The sequence below is a fragment of the Aspergillus nomiae genome (genome assembly GCF_001204775.2).
Source record: "Aspergillus nomiae NRRL 13137 chromosome Unknown contig00020, whole genome shotgun sequence".
Lineage (NCBI taxonomy): Eukaryota > Fungi > Ascomycota > Eurotiomycetes > Eurotiales > Aspergillaceae > Aspergillus > Aspergillus nomiae.
This window is the reverse complement of record NW_015378075.1, coordinates 110,409-138,377: the sequence shown is the minus strand read 5'-3', so window position 1 is coordinate 138,377 and position 27,969 is coordinate 110,409. Positions and strand designations below refer to the sequence as shown.

General features: G+C 48.9%; 9 protein-coding genes across 9 annotated transcripts; 5 read left to right on the top strand and 4 right to left on the bottom strand.

Annotated features, from left to right (window-relative positions):
• Nucleotides 1–39: 39 nt before the first annotated feature.
• On the bottom strand, nucleotides 40–1,228 carry ANOM_001598 (uncharacterized protein; the record flags this gene model as incomplete). Its single annotated transcript, XM_015546855.1, has 4 exons — nucleotides 40–513; nucleotides 581–773; nucleotides 836–981; nucleotides 1,048–1,228. 4 exons carry the CDS (start codon nucleotides 1,226–1,228, stop codon nucleotides 164–166), a joined length of 870 nt encoding a protein of 289 aa, XP_015410986.1. The 3' UTR covers nucleotides 40–163.
• Nucleotides 1,229–1,508: 280 nt separating this feature from the next.
• On the top strand, nucleotides 1,509–4,440 carry ANOM_001597 (tubulin gamma complex associated family protein; the record flags this gene model as incomplete). The annotated part of the gene is made up of 2 exons (XM_015546854.1): nucleotides 1,509–1,629; nucleotides 1,694–4,440. The coding sequence occupies 2 exons, from the start codon at nucleotides 1,509–1,511 to the stop codon at nucleotides 4,438–4,440; spliced, it is 2,868 nt and encodes a 955-aa protein (XP_015410992.1).
• A 232-nt stretch (nucleotides 4,441–4,672) lies between these two features.
• niaD (nitrate reductase NiaD) lies at nucleotides 4,673–7,851 on the bottom strand (the record flags this gene model as incomplete). Its single annotated transcript, XM_015546853.1, has 7 exons — nucleotides 7,377–7,851; nucleotides 7,180–7,279; nucleotides 6,871–7,129; nucleotides 6,587–6,822; nucleotides 6,305–6,528; nucleotides 5,622–6,245; nucleotides 4,673–5,565 (listed from the first exon to the last, which is right to left on the bottom strand). Exons 1-7 carry the CDS (start codon nucleotides 7,645–7,647, stop codon nucleotides 4,673–4,675), a joined length of 2,607 nt encoding a protein of 868 aa, XP_015410991.1. The 5' UTR covers nucleotides 7,648–7,851.
• Nucleotides 7,852–9,359: 1,508 nt separating this feature from the next.
• On the top strand, nucleotides 9,360–13,123 carry niiA (nitrite reductase niiA; the record flags this gene model as incomplete). The annotated part of the gene is made up of 9 exons (XM_015546852.1): nucleotides 9,360–9,529; nucleotides 9,614–9,764; nucleotides 9,836–10,375; nucleotides 10,427–10,509; nucleotides 10,561–11,088; nucleotides 11,146–11,348; nucleotides 11,398–11,870; nucleotides 11,928–12,085; nucleotides 12,136–13,123. The coding sequence occupies 9 exons, from the start codon at nucleotides 9,360–9,362 to the stop codon at nucleotides 13,121–13,123; spliced, it is 3,294 nt and encodes a 1,097-aa protein (XP_015410994.1).
• Nucleotides 13,124–14,419: 1,296 nt separating this feature from the next.
• ANOM_001594 (MFS transporter) lies at nucleotides 14,420–16,333 on the top strand (the record flags this gene model as incomplete). The annotated part of the gene is made up of 5 exons (XM_015546851.1): nucleotides 14,420–14,731; nucleotides 14,793–14,872; nucleotides 14,921–15,196; nucleotides 15,261–16,069; nucleotides 16,155–16,333. The coding sequence occupies exons 1-5, from the start codon at nucleotides 14,564–14,566 to the stop codon at nucleotides 16,331–16,333; spliced, it is 1,512 nt and encodes a 503-aa protein (XP_015410993.1). The 5' UTR covers nucleotides 14,420–14,563.
• Nucleotides 16,334–16,940: 607 nt separating this feature from the next.
• On the top strand, nucleotides 16,941–17,349 carry ANOM_001593 (L-rhamnose mutarotase; the record flags this gene model as incomplete). Its single annotated transcript, XM_015546850.1, has 2 exons — nucleotides 16,941–17,067; nucleotides 17,129–17,349. 2 exons carry the CDS (start codon nucleotides 16,941–16,943, stop codon nucleotides 17,347–17,349), a joined length of 348 nt encoding a protein of 115 aa, XP_015410989.1.
• A 410-nt stretch (nucleotides 17,350–17,759) lies between these two features.
• Nucleotides 17,760–20,722, bottom strand: ANOM_001592 (uncharacterized protein; the record flags this gene model as incomplete). Its single annotated transcript, XM_015546849.1, has 7 exons — nucleotides 17,760–18,226; nucleotides 18,288–18,348; nucleotides 18,413–19,211; nucleotides 19,782–20,090; nucleotides 20,147–20,209; nucleotides 20,277–20,445; nucleotides 20,557–20,722. The coding sequence occupies 7 exons, from the start codon at nucleotides 20,720–20,722 to the stop codon at nucleotides 17,760–17,762; spliced, it is 2,034 nt and encodes a 677-aa protein (XP_015410988.1).
• A 1,289-nt stretch (nucleotides 20,723–22,011) lies between these two features.
• Nucleotides 22,012–22,909, bottom strand: ANOM_001591 (uncharacterized protein; the record flags this gene model as incomplete). The annotated part of the gene is made up of 2 exons (XM_015546848.1): nucleotides 22,012–22,431; nucleotides 22,505–22,909. The coding sequence occupies 2 exons, from the start codon at nucleotides 22,907–22,909 to the stop codon at nucleotides 22,012–22,014; spliced, it is 825 nt and encodes a 274-aa protein (XP_015410953.1).
• A 2,995-nt stretch (nucleotides 22,910–25,904) lies between these two features.
• On the top strand, nucleotides 25,905–27,323 carry ANOM_001590 (aspartate ammonia-lyase; the record flags this gene model as incomplete). The annotated part of the gene is made up of 1 exon (XM_015546847.1): nucleotides 25,905–27,323. The coding sequence occupies one exon, from the start codon at nucleotides 25,905–25,907 to the stop codon at nucleotides 27,321–27,323; it is 1,419 nt and encodes a 472-aa protein (XP_015410990.1).
• Nucleotides 27,324–27,969: the final 646 nt, after the last annotated feature.

Here is a 27,969-nt window from a genome sequence, read left to right as displayed (position 1 = left end):
ATGTTCATCGAGAGCATCGCATTCTGTTGACTGATCGCCAAGATTGAAGTAGACTAAAAGCGATGATAAATCTGCTATATGTGAATGTAAAAGAAACGCCTGCCTGAGTCCTCCAGAGGTATCAAAGTTTTAAACCATCATAAAGTAAAAGTACACATTAAAACTACCGTCGTCGACCGCCTCGTCTGGTACCTGTGCCACTACTTCTCTTCTCCTTTTGTTTTGTTCGAGTTGTCTGGGCTCGTGTACTTCGTCCGGTTGGTGAGCCTCCTGTATCCTCTTCGGCTTCCTCGTCACCTTCGCTGTCGTCCTTCGGCCCGTCCGAGCCTTCCTCGTCCCCTTCTTCATTCGCACCAGCATCCTCAGAGTCACCTTCCTCTTCCCCTGTGCCTGAGCTCCTCCTCGGAGCCTCGATTTCTACCTGTAGCCGCGAAGATCGAGCACCTCGTGCTGATTGACGGCTTCCACGACCTGACTTCCTACCTCTTGACGGCGCCGGAGAGGATCGGGGTTCTAAATACGACTAGTAGTTAGAATCTAGACAGACCTCGAAAAGAAACAAAGAACCAGTAAGACGCACCATCTGTGTCGGCTACCGTGCTACCTCGCCTGGATTCGGCTTGGGCACTATGGACTGGCGAAGCGGAACCTTCCATTGCTAATCTCCTCTCGAACATCAACTCGCCGTATTCATCTTCCGGAAGCTCAAATGGACAGTAAAGCTCCTTGGAGCTATCGATATCATCGGATGTATCTGTTATCAAGGAGTCCTCCTACATGGCACGGTGCAAATATTAGCAATCCATATCTAACATAGGCAGCCGTCGTTACCTACCCGCTCATCGAGTGCGGAGAGGTTATATAATGTCCCGAGTTTTTTCCAGATCCCAGGTATCCGTGTATGCTCTGCGTGGGCAGGTGCGTAGCCTTGGCTTTTCATGAACTCGGAAATAGCGATCATGCGGAAGTGCTTGTGCATTCCTTTGACAGGACATATCGATTAGTAGAAGTCAGCTTGTTAAAGCAACACAGGACATGGTTACGAACCAACCGGCTTCCATTTGATTATCCCCTTTAGTAGCGCAGTCTCCTGCTCATCCGTCCACGGGTCTGTCACTGGGTCGTAATCTGTGTTAGGCAGAGCTGCGCTATCACTGGCGGGGGTGTTCGCGGAAGGTTGCGCGGCTTCGGATTGAGCGGTAAGCTTAGGCTTCTTCCTGGGAGGCATATTGACAGTTTTGCACAACAGTCCTCTATTCTGTAATATTCAATGGCGTTCAGGATCCTCTGTACTGGATCGCGACACACGTGGGGAGCTGGTGTAGGTCGTGTCGCGACAATTTCATTCGGCTTCGGTTTCCCAAACAAGCGGTGGTCCAAGCGTGACCCGGGGGGGACGCTAGCACATTTTAAGGCTAGTCAGGTGTGATTTCGCGCCGCCAACGCGTCGTCAGCTGATAAGGGTTTGCTTCTATGGCGTCAGCCTTTGGAGCAGTCCGTGTCATAAGATGGAGCAGGAAGATTGTGATACGGACCCATTCTCGAGTGAGGGTCTGTGGAGGCTATCGAAGTTCACTCTGCAATCGCTGCAACCACTAGAACCACTCCCATGGAACGAAGAGTTGCCAGGTGCGCATCATTGTCTGGAGGCTTATCCGTCCATTCTCGAATACTAACTCTTCGCTTTTACCAGATCTGACTGGGGGCTTCTTCAGGAGTCCTCTAGAATCGCTCAATGAAGATTGTTTTAGTTTACGCCAGTTGAATCTTTTCCAAACCGATGTATTCGATCCAGACTTGTTACCGGAATCAACAACCGATGCGTCAAGCGAAACTCATGTCGAACCGAGCATTGCACGCTCCGAAACAGGAGATGAGTCAGAGGATATCTGGGCATTGGATAGTTTGGATGTCAAAATTGACGGCAAAGGATTATTGAAGACGTGGGAGAGTTGTCAAAACCGATTGTATCATGAACCCGCTTCCGCATATTTTAGTGAATCGGGCTCTAGAGGATTCGATGCAGCATTGGCAAATCAGGCTGCAGTGAACGGGCTCGGGAAACCAGCCCGCGTGGCTCGAAATGATGTCTTTTTCCGGTCCCTTTTCCGCCTTGGTCTTGGTTGGAGCTCATTGTTTTTTCGATACGATAGAGAACGCCAAGTGTTCGAGCGTGTATTTGATGGCCTCCGCCTCTCGGGTGTTAGTGTCGCTGCACTTAATGGCTTGATTGATGAGATGATACGATGCGGTACAGATATGCAGCGGGTGCGAAACTTCGTTGGCAAAGCTCCATCCAAGTCAACTAAACTCTCGGCTCTTTCTACACTCTCGAGCGCCGTAGCCGTCGTCATTTACATCGTTGAAAAGAGACTTCTCAGCTCCGCTGACAATATAGCGTCCCTCATCCAGATTAGAGCCCTGTTTCAACGATGCGCTGAATTAGCTGGTGTCTTGGCAGACCTGGTGGAAGCTGTTGAAGGTGTTGTCTCGGATGCTCAGATATTCTCCATCGTGCTTGAAAAGGCCGCCCATTTTTCCCAAAGCTTCGGCCATATGGAGGATCTCTTCCGCGAGATTGTTATCCGGACAGTGTATCCGTTTCTTGAGCATGTGGAGACTTGGATTGGCCTCCGCTTGGAGGCGTCGACGTTGAAAGAGCTGGCGGCAAATGGCAGAAGCTTTGTGGCTTTGGAGCGCTCAGAAGAAAATCCGAAGACGATATCTTCTCAATCAACAAGGCTTGACTACAGATATAATCCCACTGAGATGCCATCGTTCATTCCTGCAGACCAAGCAGAGTTAATATTCGAAAGCGGGCGAAGCCTGCGCCTGCTTAAAAGATTCCATCCACATCATCCAATCGCGAGTGACGGAATTTGCAACGGCGACGTCCCCAGGCTCAGCTGTGCTAGCACATGGACTGACATTGAAAGGATACAGCAAAAAGCAAAGACCTACGAGAACAAACTGCGGTGCGAAATTCTCAAGTATAATCGTGGAGATCCTTCTGTCAAGAGAGACTTGCAAATTGATTCCCAACCTTTTGCCCGTGGTGAGGCTAGTGATACACTCAAAGATACCTTTGACCTATTTGACATTGATGACGCGCAAAACACGACTGGATTGCTCGCAAACCAATCCTCTATGGAGAAAGACGAGCTCTCCCGATTAATTGACGGAGGGAACGACAAGGGCCTTGGAGGGCCTGAGAATCATAAGTGTAATTTTGGCCCAGAGTTAGCTTCCGCCCTATATCTCTCTCTTGCACCACTTCTTTCGTCCCAGGCGTTGTTAATTGACTATTCTTGTCTTCACCTGCTGTTCAAGGAGCACAAGGTCCGGTATCACCTAGCTCTGCAATGGCGGTTCCAGCTTCTTGGGGATGGCTTTTTCACGTCGCGCCTGTCGCACGCTCTCTTTGATCCAGAGATGCAGAGCGGCGAGCGAAAATCTGGTGTTGTCCGTAGCAGTGTCCACACTGGTTTGCGGTTAGGGAGCCGTGACACTTGGCCTCCTGCAAGCTCGGAGTTGCGATTGGTGCTCATTGGGCTCCTTAATGAGTGTCACGGCTTTGATGATCGCTCAGACAGCTCAACGGGTAATGAGTCCCGCAAGGAGAGAGAACTTCCTGGCGGCCTCAGTTTCTCAATTCGAGAGTTGACGGATGAAGAGGTTACCAAATGCAAGGATCCCAATGCAATTGAGGCTTTGGATTTCCTACGCCTCCAATACAAACCATCAGATGTCCTGGAAGCTATCATTACGTCGCGATCGCTTAGCAAATATGACCATCTTTTCAAGCATCTGCTTCGACTTCTCCGAATGGTTTCGGTCGTCAAAGGTCTCATTCGTGATTCTACGGGGAGAGACTCCCTATCTGGGGATCCTAGAAACGTGTATCAGAAGTTCCGCATTGATTGCCAACATTTCGTGCTTGTATTGAGTGATTATTGCTTTCATGTCGGCATTGGTTCGACTTGGCAGCGGTTCCAAGATAGCTTGGCTAAGATTGAACGCTGCCTCGACCGCAGTGATATTGATGGCACGATAGAAGCAGCTGATTCTGTTCCTCGACTTAGAGACTATCATGAGGATGTTCTCGACCAAATGCTGTTTGCGCTTTTCCTCAGCAAAAGACATGCTGATGCAGCGAAGTTGCTGGAAAGTATTTTCGGTACGATTTTAACGTTTGCTCCATTGTCGAGGATGGATGGAACAAGCGGCGTGCGCCACGAAAGTGAGGCTATTGTCTATCAGTTGTACGCTACGTTCCGGAAACAAACATCCCTTTTCGTGAGTTATCTACGCAGTTTAGATGGCGTGAAGGCATCTTCGAAACCTTTCGGCAGGTCCGGCACAACCTTTGCATCCAGAGAGGCGTCTACAAGTGTATTTGACCACCTCCTGGCGCGCTTGGATATGAGAAAATATTACTGAGAATCGAATACAAGCTCTATCGCACCAGGTTTTACTAAAATATTATGCTAAACAATGTTTCCGTCTCCTTGCATTTTCGTCCCTCTACCGTGATAATCCCTTAAGAACATTGATACCTATTAACGCCACTTTTTGTGTTTGCTTCTCCCAAATATAACCCTGTATATATTCGCAACGCCGTTATGACTCATGTCTTCGATACTCATCACGCCATTCCTTGGATAATACAAAATCAGAAAAAGTGAAGGTCCGACTCTTTCCATCCTTCTGCCAATAGTATCCTCCGAGCAGATTCTTCCATGGCTGGCGGACCACAAATCAGTACCATACTTTCATCTTCTGGAGCCGCATGTTCCTTTAGGAGCTCTTCGGATATGCGTCCTCGACGGCCGGTCCACGAGTCAGGCGCTTTGGATAGGGTGTGGATTATTTTACACCTTCTGCTGTCGGATGCTGTAAAGCCGTCGAGCTCAGCCCGGCAAAGGATGTCTTCCTCCTGTCTGTTTCCATTGAGAACGATACAAGAGGTGGGATCTTGTCGGTCTTGAACCACAGCACGCAAGACCTGGAAGATTGGTGTGATACCGGTTCCTCCACAAATCATCTTGAATGACCGAACATGGCGTTCCTTACCGCTGATGAGAACTCGTCCATTTCCAAGATATTCGAATCTGCCTGTCGGACCCTTGCACTCGATCACGGAGCCCAATGGCAGTCTATCCAGGGCCATCGTCATCTTGCCGCCTGCCGAGGTGGTTGTTGCGAAGTATACTTTGACCAGCAAGTCCACGGTCCCTTTTTGGCTGGTTTCAGAGATTGGAGTGTATGAGCGGATGATGGCTTCGTTGTTGGACGATGTGTCGAGAACTTTGATCATAAGATGCTGACCGATTGGTAAACCCAATGTCTGATTTTCGTGTTCTAATTGGAAACTGAATATCCGTGTATCCCATGATATGTCTTTCCTTTCTTTCAGCGTTGCCTTTGTCCAGGATCGTGATTGGAGGAACACAGGGCGAACTTCATCAGACGAGGATGGTGTATCAACTTTGAGCGCTTTCAAACCTTCCGGATCCATCGTTCCAATATGGTACTCAGGCATCATCGCCTTTGCCGTCTCGCTATCTGTGAATGATTGTCAGTGAATGGTATGTTTGCAGTGTGATATACTTGGGACTCACGAATAGCAAGGAATTCCTCAGAGACATCCAGACCAGCAGAGGAGATAATACTCTGCGCTCCACCAGGGTGGCCTTCAAGGAATGCTTGACCATCATACACTTCTCCATTCACGATGAACCATGGCTTCTCATCGCTGGAATTCTCCTTGAATTCTTCAAAACCGATCGTTCGGTTTAGCCCGTCTCTCTTCATATTAATTTCTTGTACGGGTTCGGGCTCCATCGGCTCCTCTCCTTCGTGTCTTTCTCCCCAGTTCCCATTCGTCAGGTCACCCCCAGCCTTCTTGACGCGTTCCATCCATCCTGTAGGCATACTAGGGTGGGTAGGATGGTCAAACTTCAAGTTCCCGTTTTCCTTCGTAATTGTGACCCGGAACCAAGGATTGTTCATCATCCCGAGAACGGACCAATACATATCGCGAGGCTGCACGCCCATTGCTTCGTCCATGGCTCTTACCAGGATAGCATCACTGCTCTCAAGCTCTGAGATGGCGATGTTGAGAGACCAAAAGCACCAGCAGAAACAAGTCTCGCGCCAGTACATATCTACTTTGCCTCCGAACAGCTCGCCTTCAAAATCACGATACTTGTCTTCCGCATATTCGATATCCGCTAATCTCCAAGCTGAAATTTTGTTAGCTTTGATAAGAATTCTCATTCATTGAGACCACGAGGTTGCGTACATTTGCCTTTGTCTAGGGATATTTCCACCCTGGTAACCCTGCGACCCCCACCGGCGTACGCATATCCCCTGACATTATATGACAGCCCTGCCGACAGGAGATTCAAAACCTCGTTATTTTGAGGATATGCAACGGCGGAGTTAGTGTTTAGGTCATAAATCGCATACCGCTCATCGTGCCACCAATTTCGGTTATTTGATGCCATCTCAGGTGAGACCATTGTTCTAGGCAGACAGTTAGACACATCATGGACTGGGAGATTATACGGCGCCTTAGACGTACGGCAAGACCCGATTGTCATTGATATGGTACCAGTTGTCGCTTGGTACATCAGTCAAGATCAACCTCTTCAGCCACTTGACACTTCGGCCTCCTATTTGACCGGGCACGACGGCCCTCAGCGGACGACCATGGTCTGGAAGAAGAGACTCCCCGTTCATTTTATGGGCAAGCATGATCCCCCTGTTGGGGTCCATGGCCCAGTTCAACTTAATGGATGTGCCGTAGTGACCATTGGGCTGCAGCGAACTTAGCAATCATCATCATACAATAGAGGTGCAGCATACCAGCTTATCCGCCCCTTCCATACAGACGTACTTCGCCTTACGCAGGGGTTTCGCACTGCGGATGATATCCGCCAACAATGGGCCAGTAAAGAGGGCAGTCGATAATCCCGCCGGTCCCCAGGAAAAACCTTTTGTTTTGCGCACAATATTTTGTTCTTTGCGTCGATTGCCTGCACATACGAGGGTAATTGGTGCTGTTATTTGATCATACTGCTGCAGCACTTGTCGGAAGCTTAAAACCAAAGGTTTCTCTACCAGTCTATACTATGGTCAGCGGGTGTTGCGCAGAGAAGTTAGCAATCTACTAACCCTTCGACACTAATTTCCCAATGAGGGATGTCTTCATCCTTGACATATGGGACGGGGCCATGATTCCGGACATAGAAGAGCTCAGGCGATGTTAAGAAACCTTCGGCGTGTGAGAATCCAACAGCTCAAGGGACCAGCGTGACAGCCAGCGCAAGCAACCTAGTGAGGATAGGAGGCGAAACAGCTAGAACTCATACCTTCTTTATACAGATCTGTGAGAGGTGGCTCAACGTTAAACGGATGAACACCCGTTAATCTGATGAGGCGAGGATCACGCGGAACATGGCTATCTGGGGTTCCTTTATCTACGCTCAGCACCTCTGTCGGCCGTTGTGATGGTGGTGGTAGAGGGATATCGGACAGGTCTTTCGTCAAGATCTCTTCGCTTTTGATTTTGATCTGACCTGTCTTAAGGACGAGGTCAGTTGGGACGAACGCATCCGCCCGAACCTCCGTGATGGCGGCCATGATACCGGCAGGGGAAGGCCAATGAAAGTAAGGCTACGAGGGATAAAACATGAACAAGGAAGCTGAGTTTAAATACATCAAATAATCTGACGTTGCCTTGACTCCAACCGAGGGGGGAATCCACTGCAGTAAAAGACTCTTACCTATCGTATGATGGCAACAGGATGCGTTATTCACGTGCATATAGTGGATATTCATATTAGGCACGACAGGAACTCCTTGATGCCGCATAACGCCTCGGAGAAAGCTCGCAATGAGCAAAGCCCCTACCCACCAGCGAGTTCCGCGGAGTCCCAAAACCTGGCTCATTCTGGATGTGGGACGCTCGAAATCAGGGCAAGTAGGGCGTCCCACCACACAACCAAATCTTGAGGCAAATAAATCGCGTTGACCCACTCATGGGTCCGGCCATTTGCTCGCTCGATCTTGCAGGATTTATTTTTCGCCATAATCATTGGTTCTTGGAAGAGACATGGAGAGATGGAGTCATGGAGTCAATGCTGTGAAGCCATGTGCAACCCCCAATTAGAAGTGTTGTTGCTTATCGTTCGAATGGGCCTGGTTCGCGTGGAGAATGGGCGAGATCGGGCTCACAGCTGTCAGAGGCGGAGCTACTCTTGAACGGAAATCTCGGTAGGTCGGTTAGAAGGATCTTGCTCCGTTCCCATTGGCAGTACGAGATTCTTTAGATCCAGGTAAATATCACTCGATCTGGGGTTTAGTCGAATTTTTAGGTTGACGTCTTTGTACGGAGTATACTTGTAGTGGTTCCCCGAAGGACCGTTTACATCCCTAAGACTTATCACATGAGAAGAACAATAATCCCGCCGTTCAAGAACCAACGCAAATCAACTGAGTGATTTAAAACGCCATTGCTATGCTGCTTGAAGAGCTCCGGATATATCGGCATCCCCAGTTGGGATTTGTCTTACGTACAATGTTTATGGCCTGTGGTGAAACCTGAGGCAACAAGGGGGGTTCACATACCAGCTCGACACCACTGCTAGTGCTAAATCGTCTGCATCATGCATCGAATGTGACGGCTTTCACTTTTGGTCTATGCTTAGGAGGACAAGGGGGGACCACACCATACCGAGAAGAGCTCGTGATGTAATACTAATACTAGGTCGGCCTAGGATCTGACTATCTGTACTATGCGGGTTTTATTGATATGCTGTTCTGCAACCTTGTAGTCAGAATAATAACAGATGCAATTAATTGAATTTTGAGTCCGTTAAGCTTTTCGTCCGACCACCATTGACATGCGTCCGATAAGCCGGGAGCGATCGATAAGGAGGCCTTCCGTCGATCCCGCCTAACCTTTTGCAGTATCAGCGGATTTCCCTTAAATGGACCCTCCATCTCCGCGGAGGAATCCCTGGCCCAATCTCATGGTCGGATGCTATCGTCCTTATCAACCCCTGTCACGATTGCCGATAACCCGACCATCATCCGAATATGGAGGTTCCTATTGGGTATGTCGTAGCATCTGCTGCGAAACCGCTTGATGACCATCGATATTGAGGTGATTCGATCGTCAAACATCTCGCCATGATCTCATGGTGTCCCCGGAGATGAGAGACCCGATCCTGGATCTTGGCACCCGAAGGGGCTTGCCATGTACATAGTTCTTGATAAATAAAAACGCATGCCAACACCGTGCACTGGGGATTGGATTTCCTCCCTGCAACGTGCTATCCACCCCGGACACAATGCCTCTCCTAGAAGCGCCCAGGAATGGGGGCGCAGTCAACAATGGCGTTCTCAGCAGGGTGTCGCATTCTCAGAGCTTTGGCTTTGACACGGAAACTCACTTAGATGACCCTAACAGACGTCAAAGGATAGTAGTGGTGGGACTGGGAATGGTGGCTATTTCCTTCCTGTAGGTGCTACACATCCGACGGGGGACGAGGCGATGGTAAACAATGCAGTTCGGGTACTGACAGGACACCCTTTCTCTGTAAAGAGAGAAATTGGTCAAGCAAGATTCTGAGAGGAGAAAATACGATATCGTCGTTATTGGCGAAGAACCTCACGTTGCTTACAACCGAGTCGGCCTTTCCTCGTTTTTCGAACATCGCAATATCGAGGACCTCTACCTCAACCCGAAAGAATGGGTAAGTATATCACAGCTTCTCCGTGGACTCAGTACAGCATTCGTTCTGACACCGAGGGATGAATGTATTAGTACGGATCATTCAAAGACCGATCGTTCGACTACCATCTCAACACCAGAGTGACCGATATATTTTCTGACCGCAAAACGGTAAAAACCTCAACAGGTGACATAATCGCCTACGATCTTCTTGTTCTCGCTACCGGGTCTGATGCGGTACTTCCCACTCACACTCCGGGCCATGATGCCACCGGCGTTTTTGTCTACAGAACAATATCAGACCTCGAGCGCCTTATCGAATTTGCCTCGAAACACAAGGGCGAGACGGCAACTACCGTCGGAGGTGGTCTGCTAGGACTCGAGGCTGCCAAAGCAATGACGGATCTAGAAGATTTCGGCAAGGTCAAGCTCATTGATCGCAACAAGTGGGTTCTGGCAAGGCAACTAGACGGAGATGCCGGCACCCTAGTGACGCGGAAAATCAGAGAACTGGGCTTGGATGTGATGCACCAGAAGCGAGTAGCGAAGATTAAGACGGATGATAACAACAATGTCACTGGTATCGTCTTTGAGGATGGGGAAGAAATAGATTGCTGCTGCGTCTGTTTTGCTGTATGTCTAGCCGCATCTCATGTGCATTCAAACTACTAACATTATATATAGATCGGAGTTCGTCCTAGAGACGAGTTAGGGACGTCTGCTGGTATTCAGTGCGCTTCGCGGGGTGGGTTTGTTATCAATGAAAGGTAAGAGTCTTCGCGGCTTCGAGTACTCTATCATCTAATCTGGTCGTATAGCCTACAAACTTCAATCCCCGAGATTTACGCTATCGGAGAGTGTGCAAGCTGGGAAAACCAGACATTTGGTATTATTGCACCCGGCATTGAAATGGCAGATGTCCTAGCGTTCAATTTGACCAATCCGGATAAGGAACCAAAGAGCTTCAGGCGACCAGATTTGAGCACTAAGCTGAAGCTCTTGGGGGTGGATGTCGCTAGTTTTGGTGACTTTTTTGCGGATCGCGATGGGCCCAAGTTCCTGCCAGGCCGTCGACCATCGGTCGCAACTATTCCGCGGGTCAAAGACACGGCGGAAAAGGAGCAACCAGTGAAGGCTCTTACATACAAAGATCCTTTTGGTGGTGTCTATAAGAAATATCTATTCACTATGGACGGCAAATATCTACTCGGAGGAATGATGATCGGTGATACAAAGGACTATATCAAACTGAACCAATTAGTAAAGAGCCAGAAAGAACTCGAAGTGCCTCCAAGCCAGTTCATTCTGGGAGCCCAAACTGGCGGGGAAGAGAACGGTGATGACCTGTGAGTTTTCTCTCAAATGTCTAGATGCAACGGGCCTGCTGACTATTGTTTGTACAGAGCCGACGATACCCAGGTTTGCTCATGTCACAACGTTACCAAAGGTGACATCGTCGAAAGTGTCAAGAGTGGCACATGCAAGTCAATCGGAGAGGTCAAGTCATGCACAAAGGCAGGCACTGGCTGTGGTGGCTGTATGCCGTTGGTGCAATCTATTTTCAATAAGACCATGCTTGATATGGGCCAGGAAGTTTCAAACAACTGTAAGTATCCTTGTCTGTGAGCTGAGGTCTTGTTCTAAACTTTATACAGTATGTGTACATATTCCACATTCGCGCGCTGACCTCTACAATATCGTCGCTATCAAGCAACTGAAAACATTCGAAGACATTATGAAGGCAGTTGGAAGAAGCCCCGATTCTCTTGGGTGCGAGCTGTGCAAGCCTGCTATAGCGTCAATCCTTTCAAGTCTCTTCAATGGGCACATCATGGACCACGAATATCATGAGCTTCAAGAAACTAACGACAGATTCCTCGCTAACATCCAACGCAACGGAACTTTCTCTGTGGTCCCTCGAGTACCCGGTGGTGAAATCACTGCAGACAAGCTGATTGCTATCGGCCTGGTGGCCAAGAAATATAACCTTTACTGCAAGATCACGGGTGGCCAGCGTATCGACATGTTTGGAGCCAAGAAACAGGACTTGCTTGATATCTGGACAGAATTAGTCAATGCTGGCATGGAAAGTGGCCATGCTTATGCCAAATCACTCCGGACCATCAAGGTATGTGAATGCCATCTGTTTTCATATCTTCTACATAGAGCTAATTAGCATCTCTAGAGCTGCGTCGGAACTACTTGGTGTCGCTTCGGTATTGGAGACAGTGTCGGGATGGCTATTAGACTTGAAGAACGCTACAAAAGTGTTCGATCTCCCCACAAGCTCAAGGGTGCCGTGTCTGGTTGCGTGAGAGAATGCGCCGAGGCACAAAACAAAGAGTATGTTTGCTTCTTTCTAATTGCTCTATCTCGAAACTAACAGATTTTAGCTTTGGCTTGATATCTACAGAAAAGGGGTTCAACATCTTCGTAGGCGGGAACGGGGGCGCGAAGCCTAGACATTCGGAATTACTCGCCAAAGATGTACCACCAGATATGGTCATTCCAATTATTGATCGCTATCTCATTTTCTACATCCGAACGGCAGATAAACTGCAGCGAACTGCTCGGTGGATCGAAAATCTGCCTGGGGGAATCAATTACCTTCGGGAGGTCGTCATTGATGACAAACTGGGAATATGCGCTGAGATGGAGCAGCAAATGCAGGAGTTGGTTGACAGCTATTTCTGCGAGTGGACTGAGACTATCCGCAATCCGAAGCGCCGCAAGTACTTCCAGCAGTTTGCCAACACCGATGAGACGGTTGACACAGTGGAACTTGTCAAAGAACGTGATCAGGAACGACCGACCTACTGGCCAAGCGAGGGCGCAAAGGAGGACTTCAAGGGGCACCAGTGGTCAGCTCTCTCATGGCAGCCAATTATCAAAGCTGATCACTTCTCGGATGGACCTCCTGCTATCTCCTCGGCCAATGTCAAGCGGGGAGACACTCAGCTGGCAATCTTTAAAGTCAAGGGTAAGTATTACGCAACGCAACAGATGTGTCCCCACAAGCGTGCATTTGTCCTGTCCGATGGTCTGATCGGCGATGATGACGCCGGCAAATACTGGGTGTCATGTCCATACCACAAGCGTAATTTCGAACTCAATGGCGAGCAAGCTGGCCGTTGCTCAAACGATGAGGCTATGAATATCGCAACTTTCCCGGTTGAAGAACGGGACGATGGTTGGATCTATCTGAAGTTACCTCCCGTCGAAGAGCTGGACTCCGTGCTGGGGACTAAGCGATGGAAGGTGAAGAAAGGAGAGGCACCCGATCCATTCCAGAAGTGTGATAAGAAGTACAAGGGAACGAGAGGCAAGAAGGCGGGTGATAGGCCTAGCCCGACCAAACAATCTAAGACGATTGACTGGTAATGGAACCAATGTGCTACGCGTTACGAGCTTTAATATCTGGCGTTGTGGATCTTGCTGGCAGGGCCATCGTCTGTTTTTTCCCCTTCTACTGTATCTAAACTCAACTAGCTAGTAGTTAATTCATGAACTGTGAACTACCAACTATCTTGTTCCATTCTATAATGAAGTAGCCATACTGGACCTTATCCTAACGAGAAATGGATGACCATAGTCCTGACTATTCGCCCGGACTATTCCGCTATTACAGAATGGTCTATAGACGATACTCGTGGACACTTAGAGGTATAGCCAAGAAAGGTATCAAAGGGCCTCTACCTTAGGGCAGGCAATGTCACGTTACCGACCAACTTTGTGGCCGACTCACCGTCCAATCCTATTTGGCGGATTTCATTCTTGACGCTTATCTCTTAGACGTGAGATAGCGGTGGACCCGACCCAAATCTCTCATTATCTATACTCATGAGAGTATCCGGGACCCATAGGCGATCCTTCACAGCCCCATCGGATGCTTTAAGAAGTGGGCTCTCCCCTTGACATCTCCGCGGACCTCGAACGAGTGTGTTTCGCTATTCTCGTTCTCTTCGTTGCCTTGGCCCGGGAAGATTAGGGACATGAACGTTGACCCAAAGTTCATGTGGCGCTCCTCCTGAGTCTCAGCATCTAGCGGTATCCAATGAGAAGCGCTTGGTTTATCAATTGAAAGAGAATCTCGACGGTGTCGATCTTGGTCCATGCTTCCTCGCCTTCGGGGCGCCATGGTCTGTGTCCGAGGGTGATACATGGCACCCAGACCTCGAGGCCGCGGAGATATTGCAAGACAGAGAGGGTCTTATCGGCCTGGTGCTGTTAGTCAAGGGCTAAATGCCGGCAGATATCCACCACATGGCCTTATCTACGCTGATCAAATGTTGGTTCTCGATTAGCCACACCCGTTAGGCTGGGGAGGCCCAGTCCCATCCGACGGGACCCTTACTTTTGTCCACATCGAGACACTGGACAGAGCCATGAGCACCGTCCAATCAAAGCTCCGAGATATACTTGCTTCTGTGACTCCATGATATCCTATCTATCACCCTTGCAATTATTAGCCAAGGGATGTCATATTACAGCAATATCTAATCTAGCTTTTCTATGCTGTCAGTGGCATACCGTGCTACAACTCCTATGACTTCAAAAAGTTAATTATTCCTGGACATCCAAGATCTATCGATATCAGATCATATATGCTATTTTTGCTTTTGCTTACACTCATCAATGTCTGTCAAAGAGTCTATATATGAGATCTAATTCCCTTAACTAGTGCATTCCAAACCGCATCTCAACTTGTGAACACACCCTGGTGGTGACATTGATATCCTACACCTATAGTTATTGATACTCTGTACAACCATTCTATCTGTTCTCTTTTAGCTTCATTCCACTTGGGCCATTAGCTCAGGGATGGATTCCATTAATCTACTCTTTGTCTCTCCAGAGGTCAACCCAAGTAACCGAAAGGCCAGGTCGATCCCGATACTCAACCCATTTGACAAATATGGACGAGTCTACTTCTTCTCCTGGCTGGGATTCATGGTTGCATTCCTATCATGGTATGCATTTCCGCCTCTAGTAAGTTCTGTCGACTTTCGATGCCCAGCATTGTGTAAGAGAAAGCCCTAACCATCTGTAGTTGACTGTCACAATCCGAAAAGACTTGAACATGACGCAGGCTGAAGTTGCCAACTCAAACATTGTTGCTCTTCTAGCGACGTAAGACATCCAGATGAATGGATCCAACATTCTAGCTGACTACTTCAGGTTACTTGTTCGATTCATTGCAGGGCCGCTCTGCGACCGTTTTGGCCCGCGCCTAGTATTCATTGGCCTTCTACTCTGTGGCTCTATCCCAACCGTGATGGCCGGGCTTGTCACCAATGCCCAGGGACTGATCGCCCTACGCTTCTTTGTCGGCATCCTGGGAGGCACATTCGTCCCTTGCCAGGTCTGGTGTACTGGGTTCTTTGACAAAAGCATCGTCGGAACCGCCAACTCCCTGGCTGCAGGATGGGGAAATGCTGGTGGCGGCATCACATAGTATGTACTTTTCTCGCAGAAGAAGCCCGCAAACAGCCAACTAACAAGCGTTTCCGCTCGCCAGCTTCCTAATGCCCGCCGTCTTCGACTCACTCGTCCACAACCAAGGCCTCCCAGCCCATAAAGCCTGGCGAGTGGCCTACATCGTGCCCTTTATCATCATCGTCGCCATAGCCGTCGCAATGTTCTTCACCTGTGAAGACACCCCAACAGGGAAATGGTCCGAACGCCACCTCTGGGCTGAAGAGAGCAGCGGATTCAACGGCAACATCGTCGAAATCAACTCCGGCATCTCTTCCAGCCATCCATCCAGTCCACCCTCGGCGACCAACATCGTCGCAGACATCGAAAAGAAAGGAAACCCCTCCCCACCCGAGTCCATAGCCCCAATGCCAGGCCAGCTCGAAGCCCTCCGCACTGACACCGTCGTTGCCCCGACCTTCAAAGAAACCATGAACGTCCTCCTCAGCCTCTCCACCGCCGCCGTCGCAATCCCCTACGCCTGCTCCTTCGGCGCCGAGCTCGCCATCAATTCCATCCTCGGCGAATTCTACGCCGAAAACTTCCCCTACATGGGTCAGACCAAGACCGGCCAGTGGGCCGCCATGTTCGGCCTTCTTAACGTCATCTGTCGCCCCGCTGGCGGCTTTCTCGCAGACCTCCTCTACCAGCACACGCAGTCCGTCTGGTCGAAGAAGATCCTCCTCACCTTCCTGGGCATCGCAATGGGCGCCTTCCAGCTTGCGCTCGGTCTCTCAGATCCAAAAAGCGAAGCCACCATGTTCGGACTCACTGCCGGCCTCGGTTTCTTCCTGGAAGCATGTAACGGAGCCAACTTCGCCGTTGTACCTCACGTCCATCCCTTCGCCAACGGTAAGCTTTCCTTTCTTCTTTCCCACTCACATATTCCCTCCCTCCAATCCCCATCAAACAAAACCAAAACTGACAATAAATAAAGGAATCGTCTCCGGCGCAGTAGGCGGAATGGGCAATCTGGGGGGCATCATCTTCGCCATCATCTTCCGATACAATGGCACACACTACGCGCGCTCGCTATGGATAATTGGAGTTATTGCCATCGCAGCCAATATGGCTGTTTCATGGATTCGGCCGGTGCCGAGACGTCAGATGGTATGATTCTATGCAAGGTTTCTTTTTCTGGATATGAGTTATGAGGGTAATATGGTAGTAATTATTTTTTTTTCCCTCGGAGTATTTGGCGGTATGGTGTATTCAAGGGCTGGATATAAATAGCGTTTGATAATATTAATACAATGGATATATAAATTGAGTTTCAGGGACCTATATGTTGTGAAAGTATAGTTCTAATATAATGCTCTAGTTCCACTGATATGTAGTGCTGTGTAATTAATGTAGTGTAGTATATAGTGTAGCATGTCGTCTCTATACACTAAATCTCGGGCTAAAACCCCCCGAGAGTGGATTCCAATGCATCAATCAAAGAACATGTATAATTTATCAATAAACCGAAGGCCCTCTTTTCTTAACCTTATAATATCGGCTTCCTCCATCCTCACTCGGATACATTGAAACACTACAATCCAACTACACTAATACTACTACGCAATAGAACCATAGCCAGGTATGTCACTTCTTCTTCCACTATTACCTACAATACCGACCCAAACTAAAACCCCACGAACCAGACCACCTTCCAGTCCCCGACTATAAACTAAACACTGCGAGTTCCAACAGCTACGCCCCCACGGATAAAACAAGAAAAATGCCCGTCCGAAGAATCGCCCAGATAGTCCACCTGAAGCCGTCTGCCCTGGCAGCCTACAAAGAATGCCACGCGAATGTGTGGCCCGAGGTGCTGCAGCAGATTAAGGAGTGTAATATTCGGGATTGTATGCAGTTGACCCCGATTTTGGGAAGTGGGGATTGTGGCTAATGTGTATGCTTGGGTAGATTCGATCTTCTTTGATAATGATCGGACTTTGTTCGCGACGTTTAAATATGTCGGGGATGATTTCGAGGGTGATATGGAGAAGATGAAGGCCAATCCTAAGGTGAGGGAGTGGTGGGCGATGACGGATGGCATGCAAGAGAGTCCGACTCCTGGGGCTGTGGGCAGTGCTGAGGGACCTTCGTGGTGGAAGCCGTTGGAGGAGGTTTTCTATACGGATTGAAAGAAGGAACTTGAATCTTTACGATGCACACCACGAGATTAATGCTTGATAAATGCTATTTCCATCGGCGGGACCAGGTCAACCGCTGCTAGAGCCGAGATTAATTAAGCCAACGCCAGACGCAGAAGATTCGTAGCTAGATATTTTCCAAAGATTTCCAGACAATGACCAGCAAATCCGGATTCCCCCAAGAAATTCACTATCCAGACTCCGTATCCTTGCCGGCACATGCTCCAAATGCTATGATACAGGAACGAGTAAGAAGGATATGAAGGGTATCAGCACCAGGAAATTCCGTCGCCGCCCAAGAGCCGCTCCAAAACGCCCTGTCAAGAGAACAAAAGGATATGGAAAGGAAACTGTCGTAGCTCGTTAAGTAGAAACCGGAACATAACTGACTAGGTAGTCAGCTACTCCCCAGGGGCAGGACCTCCGGGCACATCCTTCAGGATCTCCCATCCGTACTCCTCCTCTGGTCTCTCCGGCTCCATACCAAGAGCGTTGCGGTAGGCTCGGACTTCGTTTTGGAGCCCAGTCACGACGCGGATTGGCACATTCTCTTCTTCACATCGAATACGATAGGCAGTACGAATCATCTCTGCACATTTCATGGTTTGGTTATGCCAGTGATCACGCTCCAGGCGGCTCTGCAGATGCGCATCCCGTTCGTTTTGGAGAAGATTGTTGTAGTGCCGTTTCTGCGCCAGATACTGCAAGTTGTTGTTCTGGCAGTAGTTACGGATCTGTTCAACCATTGTACCGACTGCCTGTTCGTAATCCCCGATGAGCTTTGTGTTTTCCACCTGTTCGTTTCGCAAGACCTCATTCAGGCGCTTTTCTCTGGCCAGGGCGCGCTCCAGTTCGGTTATACGGGCAGCTGTGGGTTTCGTCAGTGGCTGAAATGTGCAAATATGGAGGTGGAGACTCAAGATTCTTACCGGAGATCTCGCCATTAACATGCTGCAAGCTTGGGGAGGTACCTTCCGAAGCAGAGCGTCGCTAGATAATCGTTAGCTAGATGCTACGAAAAGTGCAATGCGACCAAGGTTCGCGCTAGACATACCATGACCTCCTCAGCGCTGGAGACGATACTCTGTGTCATCTGGCGATTGTTCTTCAAAACTTCGCTCAGTTCCAAGACCATGTCGTACAGGTGATGGAGATCCATTTGGTGACCAGCATTCAGAGGAATTCCCGCGTTCATACCAGCGATTCCAGCACCATTGACCTGACCAGGAGTGTGAGACATGGCGGGAGACATTGACTGACGAGGTACGTTGGTCATATTGGATTGGTTACCCGCGTTATCGACGCCGCTCAAGAAGGAACCTGAGTCGGGGGTACTGCCACTATTCATGGACCGAGTGACAGCTTCGAAGTCACGGTTTAGACTCTCCAACTGAGGGTCAACAGAGGGGTCAACCGCGGGCAAGGAAGAATCGTCGTCGAATCCAAAGCCAGGAGTGTCGATGCCTAAGACGTCCCTCTGGAAGCGCTCCAAGTCCAGACGATTTACGCGAGTGGAACGCCGACGGTGGCCAGGCACGAAAGGTCGCCTAGCGGGAGTCTCCGAGGTAGTTTCGGCGATGGTGATAGGCTGGTCAGGGGCAACAACGGCCTCAGTAACAGTAGCAGGAGAGTGGGTCAAAGAGACGGGAAGAAGAAATCGTACTGTACGGGTGGAAGTGGGAGTCGTGGTAGTTTGTTCAGCATGTTCAGCGTGTTCAGCAGGATCACCTTCAGCAATACCGCTATCACTGAAATGGTCAAGCACCGGACCTTCGGAAGCTGAGCTCCGATCTTCCGGATCTCCATCCAAGGCGGTCAGCATTCTGCTATCCTGGGTGGTGATCCCACGGGATCTAGAGATGATGATGATCCAACCAAATCCTAAGAACAAGGGAGGAATGACGGTTGGCTGCACCTGTGTGAATGTTGTTGGTGGAAGTGAATATAAACAAAAATGGTGGAAGACAGTGCAGCCGAGCAGGTAGGGAGTCCCTTTGCTTTTCCTCTCTGTGTTTGACCTTCACTGGCACCTTCTGTGAGTGGTGCAGCTGCAGTGATTTTCGTACAATGGCCTTCCATCCCTTGCACTGCTGAAGAAAGCAATAGGCCTTGTTAAATTTAGGATCGCGCTTTCTCATTTGGAGGATGAGAAAACTTACTACCGAGTAAGATTGAGATCCACTGGTTATGTCGGCATTCCATATATATTTACATTTCCATCTACATAAATATAGAGTCATCATTACGGCCCTGACGGCCTTTGCCCTGTACATTTCATTCTTCTTCCTCTTTTTCATTCTTATGACATTGTTCGCCGTTGTTCCTTCGTTTATTTTCTTATTTTTATTTTTATTTTTATTTTCTCTTTTCCCTCTTCCCTCTTTCTCGCCTTTGTTTTATCAATGTTCAATCACACCCCTCACCCATTCATATCAAGGAGGGCTTCCAGCTTTTGGTCCGAGTCCAGCTGATACGAAGTCGGATCCTCCTGGCTATTACCGCGTTTCTTGCTATGTTGGATGCGACCTCCTACCCGTGCAACGAGCATCCTCATCTTCTCCAATTCCTGCACTAGTTCGCCATCCCGAGTAATAAGGTTCGGCTGAATATTCTGCTGCGGTTCCTGAAACGGTTCCAAAAGACGCTGTAACCGGCGCAATTGTTCCAGACGCCGTCGTCGCTGCTGTCGCTGGTCATCAAGAGTGACCAAGCGCTCTCGTAACTTCTGATACCTGTAACCGCCTCCTGTCAGCCAGATGAAACCCAAATTACCACATTGTAACCCAACCTAAGACGTTCCTCCTCGCTTGCGGACTGGTCCTCGAGTTCCACAGGGAGCTGTGTAAGGTTTCTGATACGCGTTAGTCGAATGACTCCTGCGGTCGGGAGGAATGGGGTTCAAGAGAGTTGCGACGCACAAGTGGTTGGACAAATCGACCGTCTTTTCAATACCTCTCTCAAATGAGTTCTGATCGCGTATCGCGTCGTTCACGGACGTCCAGTAGAGGCTTGCGACTTGCTGTGCGACATGTTGGATCGCTTGGGAGGAGTACACAATGCGATTATGCTGTTTCAATGCGCTGTTTACTACATCCCAGTCAGCGAGGAACAAAGACGGCTAGAGTGATGTAGAGCCCCCAGTGCAGTCAATAGCATAGGACCACGACCGTAGCCAAGCAGGTATTCCACGAACCGTACATTTTTGTAGGACATCTCCGACCACCTTATCGCTCAGGTCATCCTCCTCCGAGGCGGCGGCATAGCTTCTCCAATCCTCGGGAGCCTCGAGGCTTTCGGACAGGATACGCACCTGCGCCCGGATGAAGGAGGATTTCAGTTCGGAAATGGTACGCGTTGAGTCCATTTCCCCATTGCTCCATCGCGCCGACTTGTCCGTCGCAGTCGCGATCGCTCTGACGCTAATGATGCGCTATCGATAACAGGTCACGTGTTAATCCTAGGTAAGGGGTTGTATGTGAAAGTCGTAATCTCAATACCGTTACTATTCTTACACACGGAGTATTACCCCCTTGCCTTCATGGGTGACTGTTGACAGGCAACAAAAGTGGGCAAATTGAAGGCTATCGTTGACGTGAAAGTTATCGAAACATAAGCAATAATGTCTGCTCTGAAATTGGCAGTGGTAAGTGGCTTTACGTACTAATTGGATGAAAACACTATGTTTCCTCGCTATGACTAGGAAAAGATAAAATGGTCTCTCCCACGCCTCTATTTTCAATGTCGAGTATGACAGTAGTCACCAGGCGCTGCGTAGGCGCTGGTCAGTCTTCCTTCAGGGCACTTTAGGCCCCTGTTCACCCACCCAACTATTATACACCCGAGCTAGAAAGAAGTCAGCACCGTAAGCCCTCCCCATAAACCTAAACATCTAAACATGATAAAAATATTGATATTGTTTTGTCACTAAAGCATTATATGATTAAACTATAAATTTATCGCTTATGAAAACTTGTAAAATATGGCAAGGGAAAATATGTTAATACTTGATTAGCTAGTTAATCTAGACGAGTATTTTGTTTTTTTTAATACTGAAGTAATCTGATTCTATTGCGTATTGTTGACCTGTTGTATCACAGAGCAGCCTGGATCTCGAAAGGTATATTTATCTTGACCCTTTACCTCTATCCTGCAATACCACATGGCTAGAGCTAGACTTGATGTGAGTCAATTTGAATTACATTGGAAGGGAGCACTGTTGGAAAAGTAATCTAGGTATCTTAATGGAGGGGGCTATATCGGACGAGAGATCCTAGAAGTTCTATTTCACAAGAGACGTAGCTACATTGACATTGGCATAAGCATATTCTTCATACATATTGTGATATGGTATAACAACAGACAATGATTGAATACTTAGGTACATGAATCTCATACATCAAAAGTATGTCTTCTCCACAGGTACTGTGGGTAAGCAAAGCCATATTGGCATATAGAGCTCGTCTTAGCTTCACCATAGGCCATTTGCCATAGGCTACGAGACTCCAGCACCACGGTGAGGTACGAGCTCGTCGCTGGAGGCCTGATCGATGGTACACAGGCTCCCGGAGCATAAAGCAACGGGATTTTGAGAGTTAAGAGGTTTGCTGCTCGAAGACCTCCATGCGATAGGACGAACATAAGTCTTCAAGAGAGCTACATAAATAGCAGGGCGAGGATGATTTCAGCAAAATGATTCATCTGTGCTGCCTTCCAGATGTTCCAGGGGCCGTATCTGTGCATGTAGGCAAATCCAGGATGCACGATACTCCCGCGGCCTCCCTTGAGATAGCGGAGCCATCCTTGGTCGTACTGGAAGACCGAGATATAAATATTGGTTCCATCCTGTGACACAAGAACTCGCTTACCGTTTCCTGGGACGCCCGGGTGCTGCTTCACCCATGCCACCATCTGTGCCACCTCCTGCATATCAACAGCTGGGGAATGATACGCCCGCCGGGATCGTTGATACTCAATGAGTGCCACAATCTCACGACTGAAGGTATCCACCAGCTGGCCATCAGTATATGCAACGAACTGTCTTTTGCGTCTTACCGTGCCAAAGTCTGCCGTCAGCTTGATTCTATCAGCCGTCCATTGGCGTCCAGACTGGGGAAACAGATCCGCAATGGCTTGTAAAAAAGAAAACGATGGCAGTGTTGACACTGGCTTCAGAACTTTCGTCCCGAGGCTCGTTCCGAATTACTTGCTGTTTTTGGATAGCTGGAATCCTGAACAGTCTGTCGTTTCCTGCCCAAGCTGCACCCTGACTCTGCCTGGTGGTGAGATCAGAGATATAATCTCTGAAAGCTGCACCTCCTAGGAGTTGACGGGCTTGCGTCATCCAAGGCGCTATGCCAAGGGTCTGGTTATTGAGCTGCCGTGGGCGGATAATGGACGGTAGGATGGTCCTGAAGAGTAGAAACTGCTTATTGCTGACTCTGGACGCGGAGTGCAATTTCAAGTTCATCCGCAGGGATTGATTCTTTCCCTTGTACTTCCGAGCGGTTTCCTTCCACTTCCTTTCGGTCTCGGGCAATACGCCATTCGCCATTGTGAGATTGGGAGCTGGTGTAATCAAGAGGAATGTTATCAAAAGTTAAGATGGCATGTGCAATGCAGTGTTGCTTGGTAGGACGAGAAGCAAAGAAGAGGAGGAGCAAAAAACAAGAGAGGCGGGCTGGAGTCACTGGACATCAGCCCTCGCCCCCCATCTCCCACCCCAAACAAAGTGAATGAATGCATTTTGTGTTAGTCTCTCTTTTGTAGGTATATAAACAGTAATAACAGATGTTTCTCTAAGGGCCTTGATCTTCTACGAAATTCACTACATAACATTGACCTTTACAAATACAGTGAAAGGATCAGAGGAATTCGCGAGAGGGACAAGGGAATACAGATGTAATATGCCAGATAGAGAAGAGATCGGACTCGGAAAGGCCAGAAATTCCATCCTTCACTCAAAAAGATAGCTGGGAAGACGAAGGCCAGTGAATAAAGCAGTAGTAGAACTTCCCTTTTGTAACCTAGGTGACCCTGTTGCTTGGTTCTATTTCAACCCCCCAAGTCCTCCCTCTTCATTCTCTCTTTTCCCTCTTCTTCTTTCTCACCACAACCTGCTTCCACTTCATAACGGCACTGCCAAGGAACCAAGGCGATTTAGCTCACCAGCAACAAGCTCATTTTAATAGCCTCCCGCCCCCCTTTCTTCTTCTTCTTCTTCTTTTTTTGCTATGTCTGGTATCCAGCATAGCAGGTGGGCTGACAGCCCGGCCACTGCAGCAGCCGCTGGAGTGAGTGAAGACCCCAACCGCGGTGGTCAGCGTGGCCGAGATGGCAAGAAGCCCCTTACTGACCGCGTAGTATGCCCCACAGATAAGGCTATTTTGAATGGAATGTACTGACTATCAAAAGGCTGACAAAAGGGAGCCCTGGGTCTGCAGGAACGGATGTGGTATCCACCATCCGGGAAAAGTCTGCCCAACGGTCGAACTTGGTTAGCGAATGTGGGCTGCCGCTGAGCAATTCCGGACAGCCCAGGTAAGAAAGAACATGAAATATGATTTATCACTTCAATAAGGTTAACGCTGAACATAGAGTAACATCATTGCAGATGCGTTGTCCGTACGCCCTCCCTCCTATTCCGCCGCTGTTAACCCCCGCGGTGTTTCGGCTCCTGTGCGTCGACGTAATCGTCGTCGTGGTGGTGGTGGTGCGAATACGCCCACGCCTGGTGGCTCTAGCATCCGCCCTCTGCCCGCGGCCGCCGATGGAAACAATACCTCGGCTGGAAACCGGGACGAGAAGGCTGGAATGCATTTTGATTTTCTGTCCGATGATTGGCTTTGAAGGTTCAATAATTGATGTATTGCAATTTCTAGGTTCCCTAATCCTTTCTTGCGTTGCTGCCCAGCAACTGGATATTATCCACGCATTGCAGATTACTGGGACATCGACTTTTTGATTGAATATGAGAAGCAAAATGCCTCAACACTTCCCCATATTGCCGTGGGGGCTTCCCAGCCAGTGAATGCTAGAGAAAACGTCATTCTATATGGGGAGCTTGCCGTAATTCTTACTGTTATGAAAGGCCGTGCGAGACAGCCAAAAGCAGAGAGTGAGGAGGAGATGGAGGATATACATGATATGCGAAGAGAAGAGCTTGAGGCAGCTTGCTGGAAAAGTCCAGCCTTCCCAAACGAGCAGAAGTTTCCGCTTCTTCTCTTTTCCTTTGTGGGCCCGCAGCATGCAAGGATACTCTGTGCTTCCATGCACCAGAAGCGGCTAATAGTTCGGATGTCGAAGCTTTATAGCTTCGAGAGAAAGGAAGAAGCTCCACTTGAACTGTTCACGTCCTGGCTTTTTTCGCACCCTGTGGTGAATACTTAACTGCGTCTGAAAGTCAGTTCGGTTGGGTCTGAAACCCTGGTCAACCTCTTGGTCGACTATTCCAGCAGAAACTGGTGCCTGTGTCGCATCGACTAGGCCTCCAGCGACGAGCTCGCACCTCACCGTGGTGCTGGAGTCTACTAATATGAGCAAATGACATTTGGTGAAGCTACTACAAGCTCTGAATTTCTACTTAGCGGATTTAAATTCTCGAGGAGGCCGGGCGCACCATCGACCGATCCTGATGTCTTCGGATGGATTTGAGTACGAGCGTAAATGTGGGGATGTGAATTGACCATGTTTCCTCTGGATACTACACCTGCTTCCTATCAGTTTGGGCTAAATCTAACGCACAAATTATGATTCAATATAGCGACAACTTCCATATACTCCTTCCATGATAGAGTCAAGTCTGCTATATAAGTAAAGTAAGAGCGATTTTCTATAAGCTTGATGGTGGCCACATTAGACAATAGCTCTTAGTATAAACTCCACTTAGGGCAGCCGATACACACGTGACTCACAGGCTCCATCCCTTCGTAGCCGGGGCACAGTTCATTCGGCCGCTACGGAGGGTTGTAGCCAATGATATTGTCCCCATACCCGTAGCGGCCGATGTCATCAAGTACACCTAACGGAATGGTCGACTTCATCTCCTAGAGAGTTTCCATCTACAGATGAAAAGTCCTTTGGAATTATGATCCCATTGTGTATTGGAAGGTACATACCTGAATATGGACTCGGCCATGGGATTTCTTGTCGAACCCCCACACCTACGTACGGACCTTTATAGCGGCTTGAGCCGAGACAGCCCGATTCTCCGTGTATATCTAGTACAATTTATGCCTTGATTGCTTCTGAAACATCCGCCTTAGTCAATCTTTTAACATCGCAGTGACACTATAGACTACCTTTTCACTGGTTAACTCGTTTGTCAGCACTTACTCGGCGAGCTGATACCTATTCAAAGCTCATAGTGGATAAGAGCTTGAGACCTCGGGAAACCCCCTTGAATATCTTCATCTGGCCCTGGATCCTGAACTCCTGCTCTAGTGCATTGTGGCGTGTCGATTTAGCAAGGCCAGCATATCTACTTCCACCCACAAGTAGCAAGGAAATTATCAGATTTATATCGTGGTTCTTGTTGTATAGTTGTGACAATGCACACCACAAATGCAAGAGTCGAGAAAGATAGTCTCGGCCAAGTCGAGCTGCCACCTAAGGTACTCTACGGCATCAACACCTATCGGTCGCTTGAGAATTTCACGCTCTCCGGTCGAACTATCACAACATGGCCGGAGTTCATCTATGCGTTCGCCACAATAAAGCAAGCGGCAGCCCGGGCAAACGGTGAAATAGGTGACCTGACAGCAGGGCAGGCAGATGCGATTTATGCGGCTTGTGAGGAAATCAAGCTCGGCAAACACGATGCACATCTTGTTGTCGATATGCTGGAGGGCTCGGGTGGCACCTCAACAAATATGAATATGAACGAGGTGATTGCGAACATTGCGGCAAAGCGCTCTGGTCGAGCGCTCTCTGATTACGGCTTTATCCACCCGAATGATCATGTCAACTTGGGGCAGTCCACTAACGATGTGGTCCCGACTGCCATGAAGCTGGCCGTCTATCATGCAATGGCAGAAGCTCTGCGCACCCTCCGACAGCTAGCTGACGCATTCTCGACGAAGCGTGAGGAGTATAGCTCGCTTCTTCGTCTCGGGAGGACCTGTCTCCAAGATGCGCAGCCGATGACTCTCGGCCAAGCATTCGGAGGCTACGAGGCGGCTGTCCGGCGACACACAGACCAGCTTGACACAATCCGCAAGCAATTCCTGACAGTTCCCCTAGGAGGAACAGCCATAGGGACAGGATTCGGGTCCTCGACTGGGTACAAAGCTGCTGTATTCCGGCACATGTCCCTCTTATTCGACACCAAGATCCAGCCGAGTAACAACGCATTTGACGGTATGCAAAACATGGACACTTGTGCCCGTCTTTCAGGAGAGTTGCGAAACACCGCCAACACTTTATGGAAAATCGCCAACGACCTCATCATCCTATCCTCTGGTCCTAGCGGTGGCATTAACGAGGTCACTCTGCCTTCCGTCCAGGCCGGATCCTCAATCATGCCCGGAAAAGTCAACCCAGTCATCCCCATCGCGGTCTGCCAAGTTGCGTTTGCCATCGCCGGCAACGATACCGCGGTTGCAATGGCATGCCAGCAAGGCATGCTCGAAATCAATCACTTTGAGCTGCTTGTGTGTGACCGCCTCCTGGACAGCATCCATTTACTCGCTCGCGCTGCTGGCATCTTCAGTCGTCGGTGCATCGAAGGCTTAACTGCAAATGAAGACGTCTCGCGTATGCATTTGCGTGCGTCTAGCGCGTTGGCTACTGCGCTGGTGCCGACTCTCGGCTATGCGCAGACTTCGACCATCGTCCGCGCGGCTCTCGCAGACAGAAGGCCTTTCCTGGATGTCGTGGTTGAGAAAGGGTTACTTACAGAAGAGGAGATCATGTCGGCTATTGAACTCTCCGTCCATCAGGATAACGATTCAACGCAGAGGAAGAAATAACATGAACAAAATGTGACCGATTCTGAAATACCTAGTGGGACGCTAGTTTCAAGAGGTAGTGGACGTGCGAAGGCTTCCACTGGTTAATTGCGAGGACACGGAGACAGATAATCTTAGATGAGGACGGACCTAGCTCAGACTAGACTATGTGGACTAGTGAGAATGTGTTTTACATTGCAAATAGATTCAAATCAGCAGTGCGAGCTTCGAAGTGGTTGTTGTATGAGGGCCTCGTCGCCATCTAGGTTTGGTATACAATGGATGATATCTCTATTCGCCAGATCATACATTTTGAACAAAATGATATTATGAATACGAGGTCTAGATTATGGAATGAGTCTCCATGATCACCATGACTTGACAGACACCATGTGGTGCTCTACTTTCGCCGTAGAATTATAGTGAAACGGATTCCTGAGTCATAACCATGGTTAAAAACATAAAGATCAGTAGTAGAAAGAAAGTTGGCTGACAATGAATCACTTTCTCATGTTTCCAAATACTATCTATATATTGGTTCCTCTTAGATAAAAATTCTTTCAATCGATTGAGCAATATTGTGTTACTAGTTGATAATACATTCTAGGATGTATAGCTATGTACTGAAATAACCACGTATCCTAGAAAATGTTTTCGACCCTCTTGC